Source organism: Lepidochelys kempii, chromosome 11 (assembly GCF_965140285.1).
Source record: "Lepidochelys kempii isolate rLepKem1 chromosome 11, rLepKem1.hap1, whole genome shotgun sequence".
Classification (NCBI taxonomy): Eukaryota; Metazoa; Chordata; order Testudines; family Cheloniidae; genus Lepidochelys; species Lepidochelys kempii.
In genome coordinates, this window is record NC_136390.1 from 28,333,814 (window position 1) to 28,357,731 (window position 23,918).

At 37.6% G+C, this 23,918-nt stretch overlaps 1 protein-coding gene across 3 annotated transcripts in view; it reads right to left on the reverse strand.

The window, feature by feature from the left end:
• Positions 1–1,599: 1,599 nt before the first annotated feature.
• The window catches only part of STAM2 (signal transducing adaptor molecule 2), a 33,937-nt gene continuing 11,618 nt past the window's right edge, over positions 1,600–23,918 (reverse strand). For 2 of the 3 annotated variants that reach the window (XM_073305471.2, XM_073305473.2), the window contains exons 5-14: positions 17,847–17,993; positions 15,985–16,054; positions 14,952–15,141; positions 13,395–13,489; positions 12,259–12,341; positions 10,738–10,825; positions 8,768–8,822; positions 7,840–7,993; positions 5,789–5,958; positions 1,600–5,565 (exon numbers count right to left, since the gene is read on the reverse strand). In XM_073305471.2, the coding sequence (XP_073161572.1) occupies positions 5,337–5,565; positions 5,789–5,958; positions 7,840–7,993; positions 8,768–8,822; positions 10,738–10,825; positions 12,259–12,341; positions 13,395–13,489; positions 14,952–15,141; positions 15,985–16,054; positions 17,847–17,993 (1,281 nt within the window). In that variant the 3' untranslated portion in view covers positions 1,600–5,336. The remainder of the gene's footprint in view (positions 5,566–5,788; positions 5,959–7,839; positions 7,994–8,767; positions 8,823–10,737; positions 10,826–12,258; positions 12,342–13,394; positions 13,490–14,951; positions 15,142–15,984; positions 16,055–17,846; positions 17,994–23,918) is intronic. The other variant, XM_073305472.2, reaches the window with a different exon arrangement.

Sequence of the window (23,918 nt, forward strand, 5' to 3'; positions counted from 1 at the left end):
TATGACAGGTACATTTCTCAGAGAACATTAGTAACAGTTTTACTCACATTTACAAATATATTCCTGCCACCTTTCACCCCCTATGGGCAATTTAAAATTTCAGTTTTCTGTAGGAAAACACTATTTTTAACATCTGATACTTGTGGAAAATGGCAAAGGATAGAAGCCAAGGAACATTTAGCAACAGGTAACAGTTTTAAGATATGCCATCTTTTGAACCTAGAGAGTAGGCTTTTATTCAGTAGAGATTACTCCTACATTTAATATGGTTATAGAATGGATTATCTACACTAGTTTTGTTAATTCAGTTTATATTTTGAATAATATCTAGCAGCACATTCACTAACAGAGGAAATATGCCCTTTTTCATTTTCCCCCAATGTATGCCAGGCAAAGGAAGACCCTACAGACATCTGGTAGAAAGCAAGCAGAGACCTAGTATAATCAGATTGATTAATGTCCTTTATGCACACAAATTGCAGATTTTAGAATTCCTTACATGAAATTAGTTAGCCTGGCTTCTTTGTCCAAGATGAATGTGGTGCAAGAAGTGACTAGCATGAATGGTGAAATCTAAATTAGATTTTTAAAACTCAGTTGAATCATCTAAATTGATAATAGTAAGGAAATGTTTCTTTAATTATGAATCTTAACCTATCTCATGGCTTGGCTGACTTCCCACATTAATATACTGTCCAGGAAATCAAGACGCTAGGGAATTGTCCAGATTCACTGTAGTTTATCAGTTTCACATTCTCTCACCTTAGCAGTGTGAGAATGTCTGGATTGAAAAACCATTGACTGACATTTTACAAAGATCCTTTAAACACTTCTTGTGCTGTTAGGTTAAGTGCTTTTTGTTCCAAGGCTTATATCTAGGGCCTAAACTGACCTGACACTATCCCAGGAAAGTTACAAGTGACTCAAGATGATAATGTAAGTAAGTGATTGACAATATATGTTCCAGTGACTTTCAGCTAAAGATGACTCATAGGAACATTCTGTTTTCAGGCATATCAGGCTGGTGAATTACATAGTCCTTTTGTTCCCTGCCTTAGATATGCTACGGGGGTTATTTCCTTATTGTGTGGGCTGGCAACCTCATTTTGGTTAGATGGATATCAATGGTGGTCTAAAGAGAGTTTCTATTACTTATAGAGTACTACTCTTTGCTTTTACTTTTAAGATGTAATAACTGAAATTTTAGAAAAAATGTTATTTTTCTTATGTATAAAACCTAGCACAGTGATTCTCAAACTTTTGTATTGGTGACCCCTTTCACATAGCAAGCCTCTGAGGGCAACCCCTGCAAATTAAAGAGGGATTTTTTTATATTTAAACCCATTATAAATGCTGGAGCGAAGCGGGGTTTGAGATAGAGGCTGACAGCTCACAACCCCCCGACCTAGCAATATTCAATAAAACTGAATATTATAGTTAGGACTACAGTTATTCCTCACCCAAGCATGGATCAACCACCATCATGTAGCGGTATTATGTGTCAAAGGTACTATAGCTAGGTTATATAAGTATGCAAAAAGCCAATGGTGTCACTTGGAAGAGCTACATATTTCTCTAACTTTCAAACAGACAGAGAACTTTCCACTGTTCGTTAAATAAATTTGTTTTATTCACAAAAGGCAATGCAAACATACTGTACGCAAAAGGCCAGTTGGTTACACCAATGGAACAAATCTACTATTAACACTCCAAATTCCGCAAAGACAGTATTTTCTATAAACTGCAGTCCCCTTCTCCCTCCACCCAATAATCTTACTTTAGATAAGCATTTAAACTCTTCAGTTTAAATCTAGACAAAGAGGCAGTTGGAGCCTAACCTGCAAAATGAGTTTACAGAATGCATTCAATCACACAGCACTATGGGAGCAGCTCACCAGGCAGGATAAAAGTTGTCACAGTTCCACTGATTTCAATGATGCTATGAAAATTTACACTAGCTGAGGATCTGCCCCTTCTTATTTCCTTTTCTTCTTCCCTTCATCTATTCAATCTTTACTAAAAAGATCAAAATAATTTTGATCAGTTTCATGTATAATTTACCTACTGTAAGCGTAGAAAATATCCTAAAAAGACATTCAATAAATTTATAGGTACCAAACCTGCTCATATTTAATATTGTGGTGTATTTCTTCTTAGAAAAGATGCATAGATGTAAGTACGGAAAAAAGCTCTTATAGGAAAACAGTTACAATAATAGAATAGAGCTGCATTTATAGCCGCCTGCACCAGCTTTCTTCTCAAAATGACTACTTTTCATTGAGTTGTACTACTCCAAAGGACAGCAGCTATGAACATGAAAGTCCACTCATCAAAACAAAATGAACACAGAACATGTTTTAATCTTTAACAATTACCTTAATTACCAATTTTATTTTGGAATACTGGAATTTCTAAAAACAAAGATTTATTAAATAGACAAGGTGCTTGTCAACTCAAAAGTATCTGAAATTTTAAAATCCTTTAAAACATTCTCTGCATGGTGATATTACAGATAATTTATGTCCTCACATATTGTTCAAGTGAAAAAGTGACATTTTTACACAAGTTTTTTTTAGCAGGTAGCAAACAACTCAAAGTAGAATAAAGTTTACGCAGTTTGTATTTGACACCCATGGAACAAAGTTAAATACAATAATAAAATTCTCATTTTGAAGTTGCAGAAACTTGTATTTTATATGAAAAAGCAGAAGTTATCTACTATTTACTCCCAATATAAGACAGCAGGTATAAACCTAATGTAGAAATCTGAAGTTAAACAGTTCCTTTGGCAGCATATTTAGTTACAATCAGGCCTTAAAAATAAATATGATAAAGTATAGAAGAATGAAGAGATAAAACTGATCCTATTAACACCAAAACCCTCTAAATACAATTTTAATAACAATCAAATATTTTACACTATCTACAACTTTCAGAAATGCCTATGATTTGGATTACAAGAGATTATAGGATGCCAAATCCTGCAATATAAAGTGTCATGGGTTTTTGTTTTGTTTTTAAGAGTGTGTATATATATGCATGTGTATAAAATCTCAGACACAAATGGGCATATACACTATTCATACTTCATATATTATAAAGAACAAAATATCGAACACTTTAATCTAACTCCGAGCCAACTCTATTAATCCCAAATTAAGATATTGGGTAATATTTATATTGTCAAAAACTTTGAATCCAATAAAAACTTTCCTTATATTTCAATGACAAACATGAAAGAACCTATATTAATGTTAACGGGGTTTAATTTGATTAACTATTTGGAATAAAATAAATCCTTGCATAAAATTTTCTAATAGCAAGAATTTTCCACAAGAATTTTGAAATCAATTTTCTTGGTTCTTTCCCCTCCTTCCCCCCCACAAAGAACACAAGGAATACATTATCAAAATATTTTAAAGGCGTCAGATTAAAGCACTTTACATTTATACTGAACAGCTTCACCTGGAAGGATAATGCCAAATTAAAACACTGGAGAGGAAAATCTACAGCTCCAGTTACACAAACTTGAGTATCAAATGATCAGGTACTGAATACCTTATTGTTCCAACATGAAGCTGCATCTGAACAAGATCATACTAAATAATGTATTTAGTAACAGTAAGACAAATGGAGGTGGCATTGAACAGATGGTGAGTTTTATTTTGGGAGAACACAAGGAAGATCTACCATGTAACAAGGTCTCATCCGGTAGAAAACAATGTACATCAAACACTTGTTTGTGGACAGGCTTTCAGATTTCCATGCATTTAACCAAGATATTTTGTTTATCAAAGTTATTTATATCCATTATTCTTCCCAATCTAAATGTCAGCCATTCATAACAAAATTAAAAATATGTATAAATATAATCATATTAAGAAGCCAAGTAGGTAAGCCAAGTAGGAGAGTGATGTGCAAATTTCCAGAAGTTAAAATAATAAAAAGGAAAGAAATCCCATATTCTTGGAAGATTATCCAGCTCTTGTAGTTCATTTACTCTATTACAAAAAACACCCATAACAATTAAAGTGTCAGGAAAAGTCTCCAGATCTTGTTTCTTTTCCACTGAATGCTACAGGTCCTCATGCATGAGGTGATTCCTTTTTTAAAGGCATGCTTGTCATTTTCAGTGTGTATCCATTCCTTATGTCCAAAGAGGAAAACAGTCCCACTAACCAAACACCTTTGCTCTGGATCCACAGTGGTATAAGTATACACTCTCAAATATATTCATCTAGACAAGTGAATGGTGACAGTGAGAGGAAAGCCTAAAGAAGACGAGAGCTTTGTGGTCCATAAAGGTAACTTGTGCTCTTGGAGCTCACCTCCACCATTTTCAGAGCAAACAAGGCAGACTCCCACAGGCCTCTGATAAACAGCACTCCTGAGCCTCTCTCTAACCAAAGGGAATGAGACAGCTCTCCCACCCTTAAACAAATATGAAGACAGATTTTACAAATTGCCAGCTAAGTAACCTGCAACCTCAGAGCACCCGTTAGTTTGCAGCATCCTCTACCCACCTTTGGAAAGGAAAGATGCTGGGAGTGCCACCCCTTGTGGAGAAAAAGAAAGAGAGCTCCCTAGCTCCCAACCCCCTCCCCCTACACCACCACCACCACCAATTCCTTGCAAGGGAAACAGAAGACCCCCTTGGAACTCCAAATCAAGTCTGGCAACACTGCAAAAAAAATAACCTCTAGAATTTTCATATTGTTGTATTTACATGGTCCTCATTGCCAGAATATCAAGGAATAGTCTCCCTCTCCATTCACACTTGTTTTATCATGCAATTGTTCTATTAGGTAATGCATCTCATAAAGCAGAACTGCTTATGGTATAACAAACAGACCTATAATTTGTCTAAACCACGGGGGTTTGTTGGAAGAAATACTACTGAAGTGAAAAGATTCTCTAAAGCAGTGTAATGGAAAAGACTACAAAAAGAACAGATAAAGCAACATAACTAGATTTTAAAGCACCCTCTCAAGTTTCCAGAAAAAAAAGGAAAGGATTCTCTTATTTGAGTTTAGATTTGAGAATAATACTCCACGAGATTGAAAGTTTTAGCTGATGGAGGCTGCTTAAGTGGGGATTGAAATCATTTATGATTTTTTTTAAAAATCATTAGCTCAAACTGTCTTTAGAAAGATTCTGAACTGTCAAACTTGAAGTACATTTAACTCTGAAATAATTGCTTAGCTTTATAATGCAGCAAATTGAGTTGTTCATTTTAATCAAGGGAAAGTGTACTTGTATACCAATGACAAGCTATTTAAATCATGAGGATCACCAACATTTATAAATGCCTTTAGGAATATGAGCTTGGTTTATTTTCAAAGGAGAGGCTGTGGATGGTAATTTGTTTGTTGCTGTGGAACTGAATGAGGTGGAAGTGCCACAGGATAGCCTGCTCCTTGAGGCAAATTAGATGTAGAGTTCTGGTAAGCTGACATATCCACAGACATTCCCATATGTTGGGTGTAAGCAGCTGTACTTGTTGCTGACTGAAGGCCAGAGTTCTGGTTCATGTATCCAGAGTTTGACACAGAATCTGGTCCAGGACTGCAACAGAAAAAAAATCATTTTAAAACAGTGACAGTTATGATTACCAAGTTCATTTGCGTATCACACGATATGCCATTTCAAAACTGATTTGATTTTGCACATTTCTGAAGTAAAAAAATAGAACAAAAAATTTTACTGACATTTACCCACCTCTGGACTTTTAGTGCTTACGAATCTGGGGGAAATCAAATTGTATATTAAAGTCTTGCTGAAGTGTTACCTTAAATATGAAGCTTGAGCAGGCTGAGTTGCTCCTGAAGAATTTATAGTTTGAGGCAGGGACCTCAGTTGGCCCATCTGTTCAGGTCCTAGACCGTAGCCTTGGGGAAGAGTGACTTGATGCATACCCTGAACCATGTAGTTCCCACCATGTGGTTGTACAGAATATGGCTGTAAATGAAACAGAACACACACCATGCATCAACTTGGCTGAACTGAACAGTGATATATATATAATGCAAGAGTACAATCCTCAGGTTCTGTTATATGTGTAGAGCCCTATGAAGCAGAAAATGGCACACTAAAGCCTGGAGAACAGGATTGCTCAGGAAGTCCACTTATTTGACTATCTCATCTCGAAGAATGAAACTCTCTCCGCTTCCCCCATCTCCCAAGCATGTGTGTGGATGGGAATTTAACAGAAGATACACAGATACTGTGGATCACAAACTTTGTTAGAGGAAGATTAGCTGATGTTCATTTGAAGACATTTCTAGCTGCAGTAAGGTATGCAGCTCCCTCAGGTGATAAAAGCACTGCCTACATTCATTCACACTGCCTCATTTTTCTAACTATTCCATCCTTAATTTGCACTATTGCCATTTCAAATCACACTGTAGGCAAATGTTTTCAGCAGGAGGATTTGGTGGTGATTTTTAACCTGTACCTCCCTTGTATATACACTCTAAGTGACTTTGTAAGTTAGTACATTTCATAAGCTAGGAGATAAATAAACGTACGCGACAGGAAAAAAGTTAACCTTGCTATAAATCTTATATTATGTCAAGAAATGCAGAAATTAACACTAAGGAGGCATAATTCACACTTGATAAAGGAGAAACAGAAGTTGAGACCCCGTTTATCAGGTTATTTGTACTGGTGAAATGTTGCATCTTAAAGACATACTTAAATGAGCAGAACATTTCCACGGTGTATTAAATGGCATGTATCCTATGTAAATAACTGATTTTTCTTGAAGTCTTTACAATTCAAGCCACAGGCAGGGTAAGCCAATACAGCATACACACACATCAAATATGAATATTGCACACACTGGTTTTGGATTTGGAATGAAGTATACATACATAGATGGAAATACATAACTTTGTGCAATACAGCTGTGCTTAGCACCATTTTGCTGTTTTTTCCACATCAGAAAGCACTATCTCAGAAGAGATCAGCAATATTAAAAACTCCAGCTGTCTCATGTCCAAAATTTCTTTTCTCCCCCTAATGAATTTTTCATCATTTTCCAGAGCTCAAAGCACAGTATAATGGCTAAGTGCATCTTCTTTGATGTGGCAGTTACTATGGTAACTATTCTTTTCACATTGAACAATTAACATTCATTTAAAACCCACCTAAAATATGCAGGCACGTTCTACTTTTTCTTTCTAAGTGTCTCCTTTAAATACGTCTTGCCTTTTCTCCTTTTTTGCTTTCATAAATGAACATATGTTGGGTACATAAGAGTTCATTCTGAATCCAATATTGGACTTATTTAACCCACTAATGCACAAGGTGTTTGTTATTTAAAAGGGGGGAAAAAACCCACCAGATAGTGATACACCCAAAGTGATATATCCAAAGAAGAATGAGTATATCTGGAAGAAGTGCATTGCCCTCATGATGCAACCATATTAGAAAGTTCAATCATGTCCCTGAAAATAAATAGAGTAACATTTTCTTTTGGGATTAAGGAAGGACATATGACTCAGTAAATCTATCCCTCTGTGAAACACAGGAGTATAAAAAAATGTTTTGTTGAGTGAGTCACTGAGAAAACTAGTTAACTGGGTTGTTAAACTTCAACATTCAGAATACAACATCCTTCTACTAACTATACAGCAAAGATTAACAATTGCATTTTAGTGCTAGAAGATACCTATTTTGTTCTAGTACATTTTATTCTACAGGATTTAATGATCATGAGGAAACATCGAATTGTTTAGAAGCTAGCAATAAAGCCTGTTCTCCTTTATGCTTTGTTATCACCCTTTAAAAAGAAGATGCATATTAGGAAAGCCTCTGTTTTCTGAAAAGGGTACTGACCTGCACTGGAACACCAGCTGATGTGGGTGGATAATTTGCTGGAGGATGGAGCTTTGAATAGGCTGAATACATAGGCGCTTCATTCATCAGTTTATTATAGAGTTCCAAGGCTTCTAGAACTTTCACATTCAATTCAGATAATTCTGAATGTTTCCTGATTAAAAAACAAACAATTTACTCAAAACTCCTTCAGAGTTACTTATACCTTTGGGTATTTTGCAACAGTTAAACTAAGAAGGTCTTTAAGCACAGTCTTAACTAAATATGAAAAAAAAAAAAAAAAGACATTTATTTGTCTTTTTAAAATGTCCAGCTCCATTCCGGTTATCATACTGATGAACCTTGGGAAAGTACGCAAGAGAAGAGGTTGGGGATTCTTCTTATAGTCAAATTGAAAAAAACAACTCTGTCACTCTCTCTTTGCTATCTTCTTTTACCCATTTATCATCAAGTCTCCTCAAAGGTCTAGGAGAAATCACTGCATTTGAGTATGTTCCCTTATAGATAACAGTCATCAGCAAATTGAAAGTTAGGCTCATAAAATTTTAGACATACTGCTACTGCTGTCAATGAAAAAACTGCAACTGTACATTCTTCCCTATTTAGATTGGAAGCTCTTTAGGGCAGGAACTGCATCTTGTTTATTTATTTATACAGAACCCAAACACAACAGGGTCCAGATCTTGTTTGGGGCCTTTAAGGCCCCACTAAAATGAAAATCAAACTAAATATTAAGAAGTTAAAACAATAAAGAGTGAGCTTGTAATTTTATATTCTATATTTTTTATTTTAGGTAGGTGAAAAAGGGGACAGGTATAGTAAAATGTGGTAATCCCATGCCCAGTCTAAGACCCTGACAAATAAAGGTGAAGCATATGTAACAGCGTTGTACTTCTTGTTTGAAAACACAAGAAAGAGACCGGCTCACCTATCAATCTCCTCTAGTTTTTCATCTATCATAGGACCCATCTGTTGACAGATGTCTGTGAAGACAAAAGTGTAATATATTGTACAATTAAAACTTTAACCCTAGTCAGGGGTAAGAATATATTTTAGCCGAGTACAGCCATATTAATGGAAAGATTATAATATTTGTCTACTACCTAGTCTTTTTTTAAATTTTGCTCTTAATTTTAAATATCATCATTAAAGAAACCAATAATTTTCCAGTTATTTCAAAAGGAGGAGGGAAAGCAAGAATTAGTTTGCTATATAACTAAAACTACTGCCTACAAACAGCATTGAAATTTCACCAAATTTCTCAAATAATCCTCTCAAAACTGCTTCATCTACATCTAATGAAAATCAATTACTTTAGAGCTACAGCACAGCATACCACCACCAATGAGACTGCATTTTGCATGACGTTTAGGAATTCATGCAGTGACAGAGATTTAAAAATCACTAAATATATTGTCAAGAAAAGGATTACAATGTAAAATACACCCTCCATTACTAAGTGTACACTGTCCATTAAGGAAGGGATATTTAATAAAACAGAAAATATAATGCCACTATATAAACCCATGGTATGCCCACACCTTAAATACTGCATGCAATTTTGGTCGCTCCATCTCAAAAAGATAGATTAGAATTGGAAAAGGTACCGAGAAGGCCAATAAAAATTGATTAGGGCTATGGAACAACTTCCATAGGAGGAGAGATTAAAAAGACGAGGACTGTTCAGATTAGAAAAGACAACAAAAGGGGGATATGATAGAGGTCTATAAAATCATGAATAGCATGGAGAAAGTGACTAAGGACGTGTTATTTACCCCTTCACAAAACACACAAACCAGGGGTCACCCATGAAATGAATAGGCAGCAGATTTAAAACAAAAATAAGGACGTACGTCTTCACAAAATACACAGTCAACTTGTGAAACTCATTGTCAGGGGGATGCTGTAAAGGCCAAAAGTATAACTGTATTCAAAAAGAATTAGGTAAGTTCATAGAGGATGGGTCCATTAGGGGCTATTAGCCAAGATGGTCAGGGATACAACCCCATGCTCTGGCTGTCCCTAAACCTCTGACTGCCAGATGCTGGGATTGCATGACAGGGAATAAATCACTTGATAAATCCCGTCATGTTAATTCCCTCTGAAGCATCTAGCACTGGCCATTGTCAGAAGACAAGAGACTGGGCTAGACAGATCACTGGTGTAACCCAGTATAGCCATTCTGATGTTCTTTTTTTACAGCGATATAGTATTTTAAAACATCTATCCAATTATAGTTCACCCAGTCTCAAGAAATAGATTTAGTTGGTTATATTCTCCCTCATCCTCTTAGCATAATTTCTCTAAGAACAGAAATGGCATTAATTTTTTCCTTCCTAGCACACACAAAACAGGTATTTTGATTAGTTTAGGGAGGTATTTTTTATAATGTGTACATGAACATGTTCATATGAGATACTCCAAGGGAAGCTCTTGACAGAGAGCAAACATTTTCATATAGCGCAACAGGATTTGAGAATATCAAACGCTATTACCAGTTTCTTTACCCAGAGTCACTTATTCCTCCGGGACAAATAGCTCCACCTCAAGCAGAGTTCTGACAGCACCATGGGTCATTCAAAGTGATGTTTTCAGTGCCCTAACTTTCAGAGGCTGAGTAAGTCAATTATGCAATATATAACAAGAATTCTATTTAACTAACAATTGCAGATTTTGGTCCCAACCATATACTAGCCTAATACCACCCAAGACCCAAGCCCAACATACCTATTGGAGCCTTCTATCAGTACAGACCAAGAGTACTTTACATTTAAAGCTCAGAGACCTCTCAAGTAAAATGAGAGAAACAAAAAAACCTATGCTTTTGTTCTTAGCTGTAGAATGACATACTAAAGTTAGCATGTTTAGTAATACTCATAAGAATACTGATAAGAATACCTTCTAAGTCTAGAAGGTCTGGTGAATCAGGCTTTGAATCTGTAGGATCTATACTCTGAAGTACCTGCAGCGCTCTATCCATTTTATCCTGAATGACAGATAAAAGATTTTTAAAATGTAGTTATCTCTAAAACATAGCACAGAGTTCTCTAGTTTTCATTTGAAAATGGAAAAATGCCTCTCTTATAAAGAGATCTAAACAAGGTTTTTCTCCACTGTCTATTTTCACCAGTCAGCACAGAAAGAGGTTGTGATAGCAGAGAAGTCATCCCAGCACACCTCTTTCAGTCAGGTGCAGTGCTGCAGCTTGGCTCTACTTGAGTTTCCCTTCACCTGGGTTATAAGCAAGTCCGGACAGACCTTTTTACTGAAGAACATCCGCTTCCAAGAGTCTCATTTATTAATGACAGTCAGAAGCGAAAGGCAGACCTTACTCAGATGCACCTGGGGACAGACATTCATCATCTTGGGCTCAGTCCAACTACTTTTTCCTTCAGGAGATATTTCTTTCTTGTACCTGGAAACAATCTCTTTTTGAAACCCCTCCCAGCTCCTTCTATAAGAGCTTCTCTTTTCTATAGCTCAGTCTCTTTTCACTCCTTCCTTAATGAGCTTCCCTCTTCTCTCCGCTCATTCCCAATTGGTTGGTGGGAAAGGGGAGCCTTGCCCTGCCCTCTTTGCAAGGCTCCTAGCCCCAGACCCCTAAAGGTACAATGACAGGATTTCCTCCCCAGCACCACTAAAATCCTGGGACTGCTTTCTCTCTACCCATATCCCCCTTAGGTCCTTATATCTATTGCTTTCAAACCTTAAAGGGCTACTACTGCCCTTCAGTGGCAGACTACTCCATAACAGATGTACAGACTAATATTTTCATAAAACTTGTACAAAACACTTAACTCCACATTTTGTATTCATTAAAAATGTCTGCTTCCAGAACAAGATATTAAAAGGTACTAGTGGACTCAAGAGTGTTTAAGGCTAGACTGGCAATGCTTAAAGAGTATTGGAGATCTAAGCAGCCAAAAGCCAACCTTTCACACATCCTCTATACCTGTCAACAAATGCGTGTGTTCTGGAATGCTATATTCAGTGCTTTCCCAAAAGAGTTATTTTAAGAAAATGGAAATCTGCAATTCCTCCCTCATACACAGACTGGCTGAGTGAGATCTCTACTACTGCATTAGTGAAAAAACGGACTCAAACAGAAGTGTGTGGAAAAAATACAAGGAAGTCTAGTCACACATGAAACTATTGCATACCTTTGCAGTTCAGTATATATTAGTTCCCTATACTTGTGGACTACATTCTCACTGTATCTATTTAATCACTTCAATTATTAATGCCCTACATGACCTTTATAGGTACAGGTGTCCATCCTCCCCCACCCCCATGGTTTTGTAGTGCACACTGAACTTTATTATTTATATGCTATTTTCACTGTGTGTATGTATTTCTATATATTATGTTTATATGTAATATAAAAACAATCAAAAAGTTTCTAAAATAATGATTGCATACCTCATCTATATAAACAGGTTCAGGTTCTGCTGTCTTAACTTCTTCTGTAGTATCTTCAGTAACAAGGGGTTTATCCACAGGAGCTAAGAGAACATGAGTGTCAGTTCCTCTTCTTCATCTTTGTTACTATACTATCCTAAAAATACACCCTCCTATTCTAAAAAAACAAATATTCAACACTGCATAGTTTAAACAGTTTCCTTAGGCCCGAGTACAAATACAGTCTTTGATGGCAAATCTTTAAAGTCAAAGAGAACTTAAAAAAAAGCAAATGACTCCCAGAAAGTGATGCTCTTAGGTCTTCGAAGAGGGGAGAAAACATTGCATTACAGCAAAACAAACTCCAAGTTGATCAGTTTCTGAATGTGATAGATTTTACTTGGAATTTAATCCATTGTTCCTTGGACAAACATTCAAAACTGTGACTCAAAGTCAGTAAGGGTAAGTGTCTATTTGACCACCAATTTCTAAAACAACCCCATCATTCTCATGTTTTATATCATGGAATTTTAAGATGCTCATGTAAATGTTTAGACTAACTTATAAAGATAAGGTGGATGAGGTAGTAATATCCTTTATTGGACTAACCTCTGTTGGTGAGAGAGGCTTGTCTCTCTAATATCTTGGGACCAGCATGGCTACAACAACACTGTATACATAGAATTACTTCTGAAAGTACTGGTGTGAATCAAAGTATCAATTTTTACCTTAAACTGAGTTACACATGAGCATGAATATAATTCAGTGTTAAACTCATGTCTAATGGCACGCAGAATCCAGGCTATATTCCGGCAACATTTTAGGTGGTAGATTCCTGGATTCAAATATAATTTTTTCTTCATGAGAAACCAGAGTACATGAAACAACAGAACCAGCTTTCTGTAACAGGACAGTATAGAGGTTTAGCAAAAAGACGACAAAAAAACAGGGGTGAAAATCCTGGTTCCACTGAAGCCAGAGGCAAAATTCCCACTGACTTAAATGGCGTCAGGATTCCATCCCTGGATTCTCTTCCTGGTGTACTGCATGACCCTGGGCAAGTTGCTGTACTGAGGGATTACAGAGAAGCCAAGTTGAATATTTCACTTGCCCACTTTTTTAAAGCATCACATGGTAGCTTTTAATATATAACTTACCTGTCTCAGGTTCTTCATTTAAGTTAGAGGATACAAAGTTAGAAGGGAATAGTCCTACTCCTCTCTGATTTTCACCTTTCCACCAATTGGCATCACTGAGGAATTAAAATGTTTAATTAGAAAACTTTAAACATTCATACCATTAAAAACTACATTTACAAATAGATTCTAAATAGCTGGAGGTTCTTATTCCATCATTCTATCTTTCAGTTATTAGGGAGGTATTAGAAACCATAAGTGCTATTAATATAGCGTTAATCCTCAACCCTCTAACTCAGGCAAAACTTCATCAATATCAGTGATAACACTGCCCAAATAAAGGCTGTGTGGCCACTGGAGCAAATTGTGGAGTACCTTCTGCAAAATGCATGGTAATCAAGGGATCGGAACAACTTGCGGGATCAGGCCTATAGGACCTGCAATGTTCTGTGTTATTCTACTGTAGAGTATAGTGGAGGAAATTCAAGTCAAAAGATGCTGTCAATTTAGGAATTACAATCTGCCTGAAATTCACCCATAAACTTTAATTTTTGAGTTGCAGTGTATTTTCTTCAATTTTGTGCATTTGACAGTACCGTCTCAATACAGTCTGTTTCTCTGATTTATATGGGACCTTCACCCAGCAACAGAGGAGAGGAAAAGCATTTTTACAGACAGGAAAACTGTAGTAGTAACACACCAAAAATCAGTAGGACCATTCGGGGGAAATGTAGTGCCTGAAGCTTCTTTTAACTTGTCAAATTAACTAAATTTTGAGTTGACTGCATCCCACTAACTTAACCTAAAAATTGTACAAATATTACACAAATTGGGAAAAACAAAGGCAGAGCTACAGTTTCTGCTCTAATGCCTACTAGCAGAAAAAGGAGGAACAGTAAGTCACTGTTTGCTAAATAAGGACAATGCTGGCAGAGAATTAAGTTTTATTTTCCAGCTGAAGTCAGGGCAGCTGGTGGTGGCAGCAGCAACAGTGAAGAGTAAAATTCATAATTAAAGAAGTCTATGACTGTCCCATTAAGACTACATCTATAATTAGTCTGTAGAGCACTTTGATGATTTAAAGGACAACATAACTGTTAAACATGGTCCTAATCATTTTGTACCTGAACAAATGTGGACACAGTCAGTAGCCAGGGCTTTTATCATTTCTAGATGGAGCTTGAATTTATTATACATCATTACTGGATGTACAGAGTGCTTTATGTCAGGGTCAAAAGCAAAAATCCTTGCTTCACAGTACTCAGACTAAAGACACAAATAGTACCGATCTAAACTGAAGACAAATGAAATGTGGACGTCAATAAAGGGCTCTGTTGACTTCACTGAAGATCTATGCACAGGCTAGCTAAAAGTAATTGAAAGAAAAATAAGACATGCTTAGAAATTATTAATTGGAAGCTGTTCCAAGTGTAATAGATGGTGTAAAAGGGCAATATAAGGAGTCGTAGAAAGAAAAAGAAAACACGCAGAACACAGCTCATAAAGAACCAACTTAAATGATCACAGCCAACATCATGTTTCAATAATAAAATACACCTTCATCTAAACACACTGTACCTGTCATCCAAAACGATGATAATTTCTCCACTTTTAAAGGTGAGCTCATTATCCTCAACAGCTTCAAAGTCATACAGGGCTCGCACCTTCCTTAAGACCTTCTGATTGTTCTGTTGAATTTCTGCAGATGGGTATAAGGATTTAGTTTCCGTTTGCTGCTGTTTCTGCTCTTGCAGAGATAATTCAATAGCTACAGTTTGGAAAACAAAAAAAGTAAGTCTGTATACTTTATTATTTATGTATAAATAATTTTAGTTTCTGAAACGAGAAAAGTGAAAGACCAACTTCATAGAATATATTTTAAAAATGAAGAACATGATATATAGCTGTTCTTCTGATTAAAGGTATTTTGAATTCAAATTTCTTATTCTTAAACTTTTAACCTGTCTAAACTTCAATAAGTTTACTTAGCCCTACAATTTGAAAGTTCAGAAGAAACTAGCCATGAACAAGTTCTGAAATAGATTATAAAAGCAAACATGTTAATTACAATAGGAATTTCAAGTTCACTATAAGACACAGCTTTCATGCTAACACAGTGATGTTACTGATAGTACCAGAAATCCTGTATACTAATTCTTTGCTGTGTCATGTGAGTAAAGATATCTGTACTCAACATGAGAGCATAAAGAATAAAAACCATTCTAAAACCTCCATCTTTCAGAGTGGACAGATGGGGAGGTGAGGAAGAGATGGGATGGGGCAGAAGGGAAGAGGAGATCAAGAGCTCTATAAAGAGGAGGAACAGCTGCAGTACAAGCAGTGCCTCCAAGGCCCATGCCAGTGGACTGCATATGGGTGTAATACCTCTTATACACCACCTCCTCCAAAGCTTTTTTAAAAATAGCATATTATTCTCTCCTGACCTTCCACACCCTTATCACTTTCCATTCTGTGGAACAGTTTTCTCTGGGTACAGTTTTCTTTTTTAGTGGAAAATGTATGCATGTTAACAAAATGTGTTTCAGAGCACAAGTATAGAACACTTATAAGTGTTAACATTTCTAACCAAAGGCTGTGACTAATAATTTACCTTTAGCTATATCTTCATCTTCTTTGGTTTTGCTTGATGATGCACCATTCTTGGCAGCACTTGTGAGAGTCTGCAAATGAATTGGCAACATGAATCCAGCTATGTTTCAAGCAAAAAAGAAAGCTCTACAGTTACTGTGTTTTTTTAAAAAAAGAATGTATATGTAACAGTATTACATACGTACCACGCCATCATTTCATCACTAAGTGGAGATCCCTCACCCCCCACCCCCTCTTTTTTTTTTTTAATTTACTCCCCACGGCTTCAGTTGTTTGTTTGTTGTAGACACAAGGAGACCATTTATTACTATTATTTCCATGCCTCTCTGCAGGACAGTATGCCCCCAGCCTCTCATACTCCCCACTGTTGCAATGCAATTCCATGTAAGCACAGCAACAGCAGAGGAAGTCACACTAAACAGCACCTAGGTTAGGCTTTACAGAAAGGAGAAAGACCTTTTTGCTGTGATGATGAAGAGCCACCCTCCACCCCTACGAGTATTCCGTGTAGGGTGAAAGGAAGTAAAACTGGTTGTCTGCTACCTTAAAGAGATTAACAGGAAAAAAGCAAGGAGCATATACAACAGGGTGGGATTCTCCTTGAAGCTTCCATAAACCCTAGCAGAGAAGGCGCCTTGAGGCCCAGCAACAGTAGACTCAGTGTAAGGCCCCAGCAATGATACGGTTTCTCATGAGTCCTAAACAAACATTTTTTGCAAGAACAAATGTTAATGAGCAATAAATCCTTCAATCTCACTTGTCTGTAGGGCAATGCATGAGGTAATGTAGCTGAAAACATTCAGCCTGTCAAGACACAAACATAAAATTTTATCCACAAGAGAGACAATGAAGTGTAACTCGTTGTCAGTAGTTCAGCAGTGCAAGCCTGGTCAAAGAACTCTCCATCCATGAATTCTAATCTTTGCCATATCTGTCATTTACAACATATGCGTTTACCTCCACGTCCAGTCTCTTACTTTTGTTTTGACAAGTCCCAGTTGGTTAGCAGACAAAAAGCACCTCTCTCAATGTTAAGTAGGGCAAGATTCAAAGTTCATGGAACTATTTTATGCAGCACACAATACTTTCTCTGTCTTCTTTGTTTGTGATTATTCTAGCCAAATTCTGGAATGTACCATACACCTACTATACAGAGAACTAGCCATACCAGGATAGAGGGGTAGCCCCCATCACCCAGAGGAAGGGCAATTCCTGAATGGATGGATGGTTGTGTGGTTAAGAAATAGGACAGGGACTTAAGAGATCTGTTTCCAGCTCTGCAACAGATTAAACGCATCTGGAAGATCACTTGATCTCTCTGTACCTCAGCTCCCCATCTGGACCACAGGGACAACAATATTCATTTCATGGGGCATCGTGAGGATAAATAAGTTAATGTGTGAGATGTTCAAACAGTCACCATTAGTGCTACAGAAACACCTAGAAAGTGCACAGGAGGGAGGACTCACAACATGCAAGGCATTTAAATTCAAGCTACTGGACAGCTCAGAAAAGTTTTGACTTAGTCTGGGATGGTCAAGCATCAGATGCCGCTCCAGTTTCCACAGTGGCAGCATGCAGCACAACTTAGTCATCCACTCATACATTCTGAAGGCGGGAAAGTAGTAAAAGAGGAAAATGAACAGATGTGTGCCTGGTTCTGGAAGGGAGGTCACTCCTAAATGGGGACATGAAGCCACCTCTGGTTTTATAACCTGCTCTTTTAAACAGCAACAGAAAGATGTCACTTCAATAGATTATCAGTCTCTTACCCCCATATTCAAAACACAAGCACATCATTAGAAATATAATATGAAAAAAGTCTTTTGGCATGTGTCAGATCAGAATTATATCTGTCATTACCTGAGATCCAGCTGTAGGAAAAGTTACTCCCTCTTCTTTAAGAGATTTAATAGTTGCAGATATTAAGCTAAATTGAGGGTCCTTTTGAAATTCTTCTGACCACTCCATCATTAAAGCTTTTAGCTTTTCACATACTTTAGGATGAGCCTATAAAGACAAAGTTAAATAACAACTGTGTAGAGAGGGATGTTTACAGACATAAAAAGAGCAGAAATCACTGTGTGCCAATAATTCAAAACCCTGTAACGTAAAAGGAGATTCAACAACAAACACTCACATAAAGTTATGATTGTATATGTTGCCGGCATGTCTTAAATAGTGCATTATATCTTACATGCCCAGGCAGAGTACACTATGAGGACAGTGAGTGGGAGCCAGCCCCAAAATTTTCCCACAACCTCCTGTGGATCCCTTATCCCTGCCTCCCAGGGTGAAGCGGGAACAGGGATCCCTGGGGGTTGCTGGAGCATGCTGCACAAAAGCCCTGGGGATAAACTTCACTGCTCCACAGCCAGGCCCGGGGAGTGTGGGAGGGGTGGGGGTGTGAGAGACAATGACGACACACATGTATGTATTTCCTCCGCAACCTATGTTTTATGACAAAAAACCCCAAACATATAAAAACACCTTCATTGAATGTCCCCTTTTTAAAAGAATTGCAAAGTTTCGTTTTAACAGTGTGACAGCCCTGGAGATGGATGTCCGAATTATCCTCAGAACAGGTGCACATGGGCATTTTCCTGCCAGCGTGACTCAGCCTAGAGGTGGAGAGCCCAATTCTCAGATTAGATGGTAGTTCAGTATAAAGCCTTCTCAAACTGTAGTGACTCTACTGAGACACCCACCAAAAGAGCTAATGTACTCATGTTCTCCTTTTGGGCATCTGAGTCCCACCGATAGCACAATTACAGTCAGGAAACAGTGTGTGTAGTAGTTTTCCCACAGTGCAACACATCTGTTGGTCTAGAGTGTCAGCACCAGGGGAGAGGAAGGGGCACTAGACACGCTGGGGTAGGGTTACTTTGACTCAGGTCTGGACAGCGTGGACACCACAACCCTAGGTTCAAGCACGGGTCAGAAAATCCTTGACCTAGGGTTAGAAATGCAGTGTAGAGGCTCAAGCCCAGGGTTCCCGACACAGGTCCACTGACTCCAGTTCCACTACCCTAGGCTTATATTGCTGTGCAGACACACCCTAACGGGCTGTTTAATTGTGGTGCAGACATTCGGGCTCTAAGACCCTGTGAAGTGAGAGGGTCCCAGAGCTCAGGCAGCCTGAGCCCAAATATCTACACCACACTTAAACACACCCTCAGCCCGAGTCAGCTGGCACAGGCCAGCCGCAGGTGTAATTGAGAGTATGTCTAACATGCCAAAAACCTCAGATTAGTTAGTGGAATTTGCTTTAACCTTGGAAAAATTATTCACTTTATCTAACAGTGTTCCAATGGTTTTATTCTTAAAGGATCTTCACATAATAAGGGGATCAGTTCTAAAGCCCTTCAGCCTCTCTCACAAGACAGCCAAGATCCTCAGATGCTGTAAATCAGCATAGTTCCATTACCCATAATGAAGCTATGCCAATTTACACCAGCCAAGGACCTGGACCTGAGTTTGCAAGCCACGTGCAAAACGCAAGTCATCATCAGATAGTATCTCTCTCCCCTACAACACTACTAAAGAGAATGCTCCAGAATACACTATAAATATAGCTTAATAACAATCTTATCACAAGATTAAAACATAGATGTTTGAGGATTAAGACTGAGTTTATCTGCTGTAATGAAGTCACTTGTTACTCCAGAGAAACCTCTTTAAGATGTTCAGTAACCAGCATGAGCATATTTACAGTGAAAAGCAGCCCTAGGACAGTTTTCTTAAGGAAGAAGACTACCATTTGCCAGGAAAAGGTGCAAGTCTTCTGATGCTCTTTTTCATTCTTACGACCTTTTCTCCTGAAGGGATGAAAAGACAGTGGAGGAGAATGGGGACTTTCCCAATCACATGGTGAACAATATCCCTAGGTAGACCCAGTTTTTCAATAGGATTAGAGGGAACACTTCTCAACTACAAGTATTGTTTTAACAGAATATGAAGGACAGATTATCTCGGCAACAAGAGGAGAGTGCAGACTTTGATACTTATTCCTCCTTTTGTTCCTTCCTAAAGGGTAAACCATCAGAAATTTTGTCAGAAGGAATAAACAGTAGAGGTCATTCTAATATGATATGGAAGACCAGTTTGCACTAAACATCCAGATGATGGGTGATGATGGAATCTGATGGTGGTTTGAAGTTACTCTCTCTTTCCCCGAAGCATACTGGGGAGCAAGAAATGAAAATGAAATCCAAAAATAAAAGAAAAAGGTCAAAGAGTTGGTAGTCATGGGCTGAAGACCTCCCATTGCATAATTCACCATAAAACTTTTCTCTTTTATACCTCATAACCAATACCTCTTCCTGAGTAAGGGCAGCAAACACAGGAATTGCCAAACTGGATCCATCTAATCCAGTATTCTGTCTCCAGCAGTGTCCAGTACAACATGTGTCAGATTAACTGGGGGGGCGGGGTGGGGTGAGAGCAGATGTGAGATAATCTGCCCTCCTGTTCCCCTAATCCCCAACTGAGATCGGCTTAAATTCTGAAGCATAAAGTTTAACATCCCTTTCAACAAACTGTTAGCACTAAAAACTCTGGATATTCTTGTTACCCATATAAATTTCCAAACTCCTTTTTGGTCTTGCTAAATTTTTGGCCTCACTGCAATAACCTGTGGCATAATTTCAGTCTAATCATGCTGTGTAAAAAGTAATTTCATTGACTGTCCCTTTGTTCTCATGTTATGAGACAGGATGAACAGAATATCCCAACCTCCCTTCTTTATGCCATTCATTATTTTATATACTTATGTCCTTATGTCCCTCCCTTCTAAAAAGAACAATCCCAATCTCTTTTCACAGTAGAGTTTCCCCATGTCCCTAGTCATTTTCAATGATGTTCACTCAATCCCTCGCCCCATAATTATGAACTATGAAAGACTTCTACCAAATTAATGAGAGACAATTTCCCTTTGCAGGAACCATGCTGATTAGGTCCTATGATATCATGATCCTCCAGGTGTTCTATTATTCTATTTTTAATTGTCATGTCAACCAGTTTACCAGGTACAGATTATATGGCACTCTAGTATTTAATATCTCAGGTCACCCACAGAGCCTTTTTTTAAATAGGGGTTAAACATTTGCTATCCTCCAATCCCCTGTTTCCGCTGCTCTTTTTTAATAAGATTGCATACTGTTGTTAGCAGCTCAGTCATTTTCATTCTTGGGCTTCTTCAGAACTCATGGAGGTACCATCTGGGTCCTGTTACTTATTGCTTTTTAAATTATCAGTTTGTTCCAGTATCTCTTCTAACGCCTCAATTTCTGATAGTCCCTCACATTTAAAAAAAATACTAAGCAGATCTGGGGTTAGGAAACTTTCCAACAGCCCATGTGGTGAAGACTGAGTCATTTAGCTCCTCAGCAAAATCCTTAGCTTTCGTAATTACTCCTTTTAACGCCTGGTGATCCACCAATTATTTTACCAGGCTTCCTGATTCTGACATATTAGAATTTCTTGCAGGGTGGATAAAAATAGGATTTTTTTTTTATTTAAAAAAAAGAAAGGGATTTTTTTTTTAAATTTAAATAGGTTTTTTCCTCAAAAAGCATTTTATCAAAAAAATCCAATCTAGTTTTAATTAAGATACATTATAGCTCAAAGATACCATCATGGAACAGGGATTATAAATTCTAAATCTATAGTATGAGACAATATAATCATGTAATGTTTAAGAAAAGTTTTGTAAATGAGTTCCAATAGTTCATGGATCTTATGGGGTTCCAGGGGCTTCTGTATAGATCATTTAGGTTAATTTTTCTATCTACCCAATGGGACTCAGTGCTCAGTCTAGAAGATACCATCAGAGACGCTTAGTTTTGCAGTTCTCAAACTGTGGATTTGCGTCTCCAGAGATAACATGCTTGTTAACAGCAAAAATGTTTTTAAATAATATATAGAGGTGAGAACAACACACCTCAACCCTATTGTCCCTCTGCAAATTTGTGTACACAGAGTCAATCCCTTCCCTCTAAAAAGTGTAAAGTTTCAAAAAGCTCAATGAACAGAAGATTGTTGGATGCAGAATAGATCTGGACAAGGAGAAGAAGTCTGGAGATAAATGTGAGAAGGAAGGGACAGGCAGTAGAAACAAAAGTGAAACTGTTTGAGTAGCATATTCCAGAAGTCTTGAGGTCTTTCTGAGTGTAGCCTTCATTGATTTGAGATCTACCATACCATTCTCTCACTAGAAGGGAAAACCCTATAATGGCAGCAGGCTGTAAAAGAGACCCAGTTTGGGAATATTTTAATGAAGTTCCTCTATCTGTGGGTAAGATAGGCATGTGTGCAAAATGCAAACAGTGCAACAAAGAAATGCAAGGCCTGGTTGCCCGAATGAAACATCATCATGAGAAGTGTTCCTACTCAGGAGGAAGCTGCCTTGAAGATGATGAAAGGAACATGTCTGAACATGCAGGATCTTCAGGTTGGTAAACGTTTTTATTTACTTTATATACGTCTTTCTTAAGGACTGCTGGTCTTCCTTCTGGACTATTCTTGAATTCTCATGTTTGAGCAAAAAAATATAGCTGTTACTCTATTGTACTATCATTTTAGATGCAGTTGTGATAAAAAATAAATAGCTGAAATAGGCAGATCTTCCTTTTACAATTTCACCTTTAAAGTAGTATTGAGTGTCAGTGAATGCAATGAGTAATACTAAATGAGCAGTTTGGTAATAATAATTAAATAACTGCATTGACTTATTTTGTTCAGGAGAATCCATCCTCAACATACAGGATTATGAAGACTATCCACCTTCAAGATCACCATCATTTTCTATAGTTTCAGAGTTATCTGCCAAGGACAGTGTTTCAGTCGCATCATATTTGTCACACAGCCACAGTATATCACCTGTAGCAAAAAGAAAAAAATCTCCATCATCCAGAAACAACCATAGATAAGTTTGTGGTAAGAACTAGCAGATTACAAAAAGAGGTAATTGATGAAAAAACTGCCTGGTTTGTTTATGCAACAAACTCTCCTTTCCGTATGATTGAGAACCCATACATCATTAACATGGTTCAGTCATTAAGACAAGGATACAGTCCACCCAACAGAGCAGATGTTCCAGGCAAATTGCTGGATAAAGTGCATGAAAGAGAAATTGAGCAGTGTGCAAAAGGTCTAGAGGGTGAAATTGTTAACCTGAGTCTTGATGGGTGGAGCAATGTCCACAATGATCCTGTTGTACGTGCCTGTGTGACAACAGAAGATGGGAATGTCTTCTTTACAGAAACAATTGATACATCAGGAAATACACACACAGCAGAATACTTGCAAGTAGCAGCAGTAAAAGTTATAACAAACTGTGAAAAAAAATTCAAATGTCTAGTACGCGGCTTGGGCACAGACAATGCTACCACTGTATCCAAGATGAGAAGAAATTATTTAGAAGAGAGTCCCAAGCTAATAACATACGGTTGCAGTGATCATTTGATGCAACTCCTAGCCAAAGACTTCAGTGTTCCAGAAATAAAGTCTAATATTGTTGAAACTGAAAAATATTTCTGTAACAACCACTTTGCAGCAGTCGCTCTGAAAAAAGTGGGAGGAACCAAGCTAACTCTCCCACAAGACGTGCGATGGAACTCAGTAGTGGACTGTTTTGAGCACTATATCAAGAACTGGCCTAATCAGATGACAATTTGTGAACAAAATCATGAAAAAATAGATGGCACTGTCACAGCCAAAGTTCTCAACATTGGGCTTAAGAGAAATGTTGAACACATGCTGAGTACCCTGAAGCCTATTTCTATAGCCTTGAACAAAATGCATGGAAACAGCTGCTTTATTGCTGACGCTGTTGAAATCTGGGAGGAGCTGAGTGAGATCTTAAAGAGAAATATGCAATGACAGAGTTAAATTACAAGCATTAAAAAAAAAAAAAAAAAGAATGGGACAAGCACT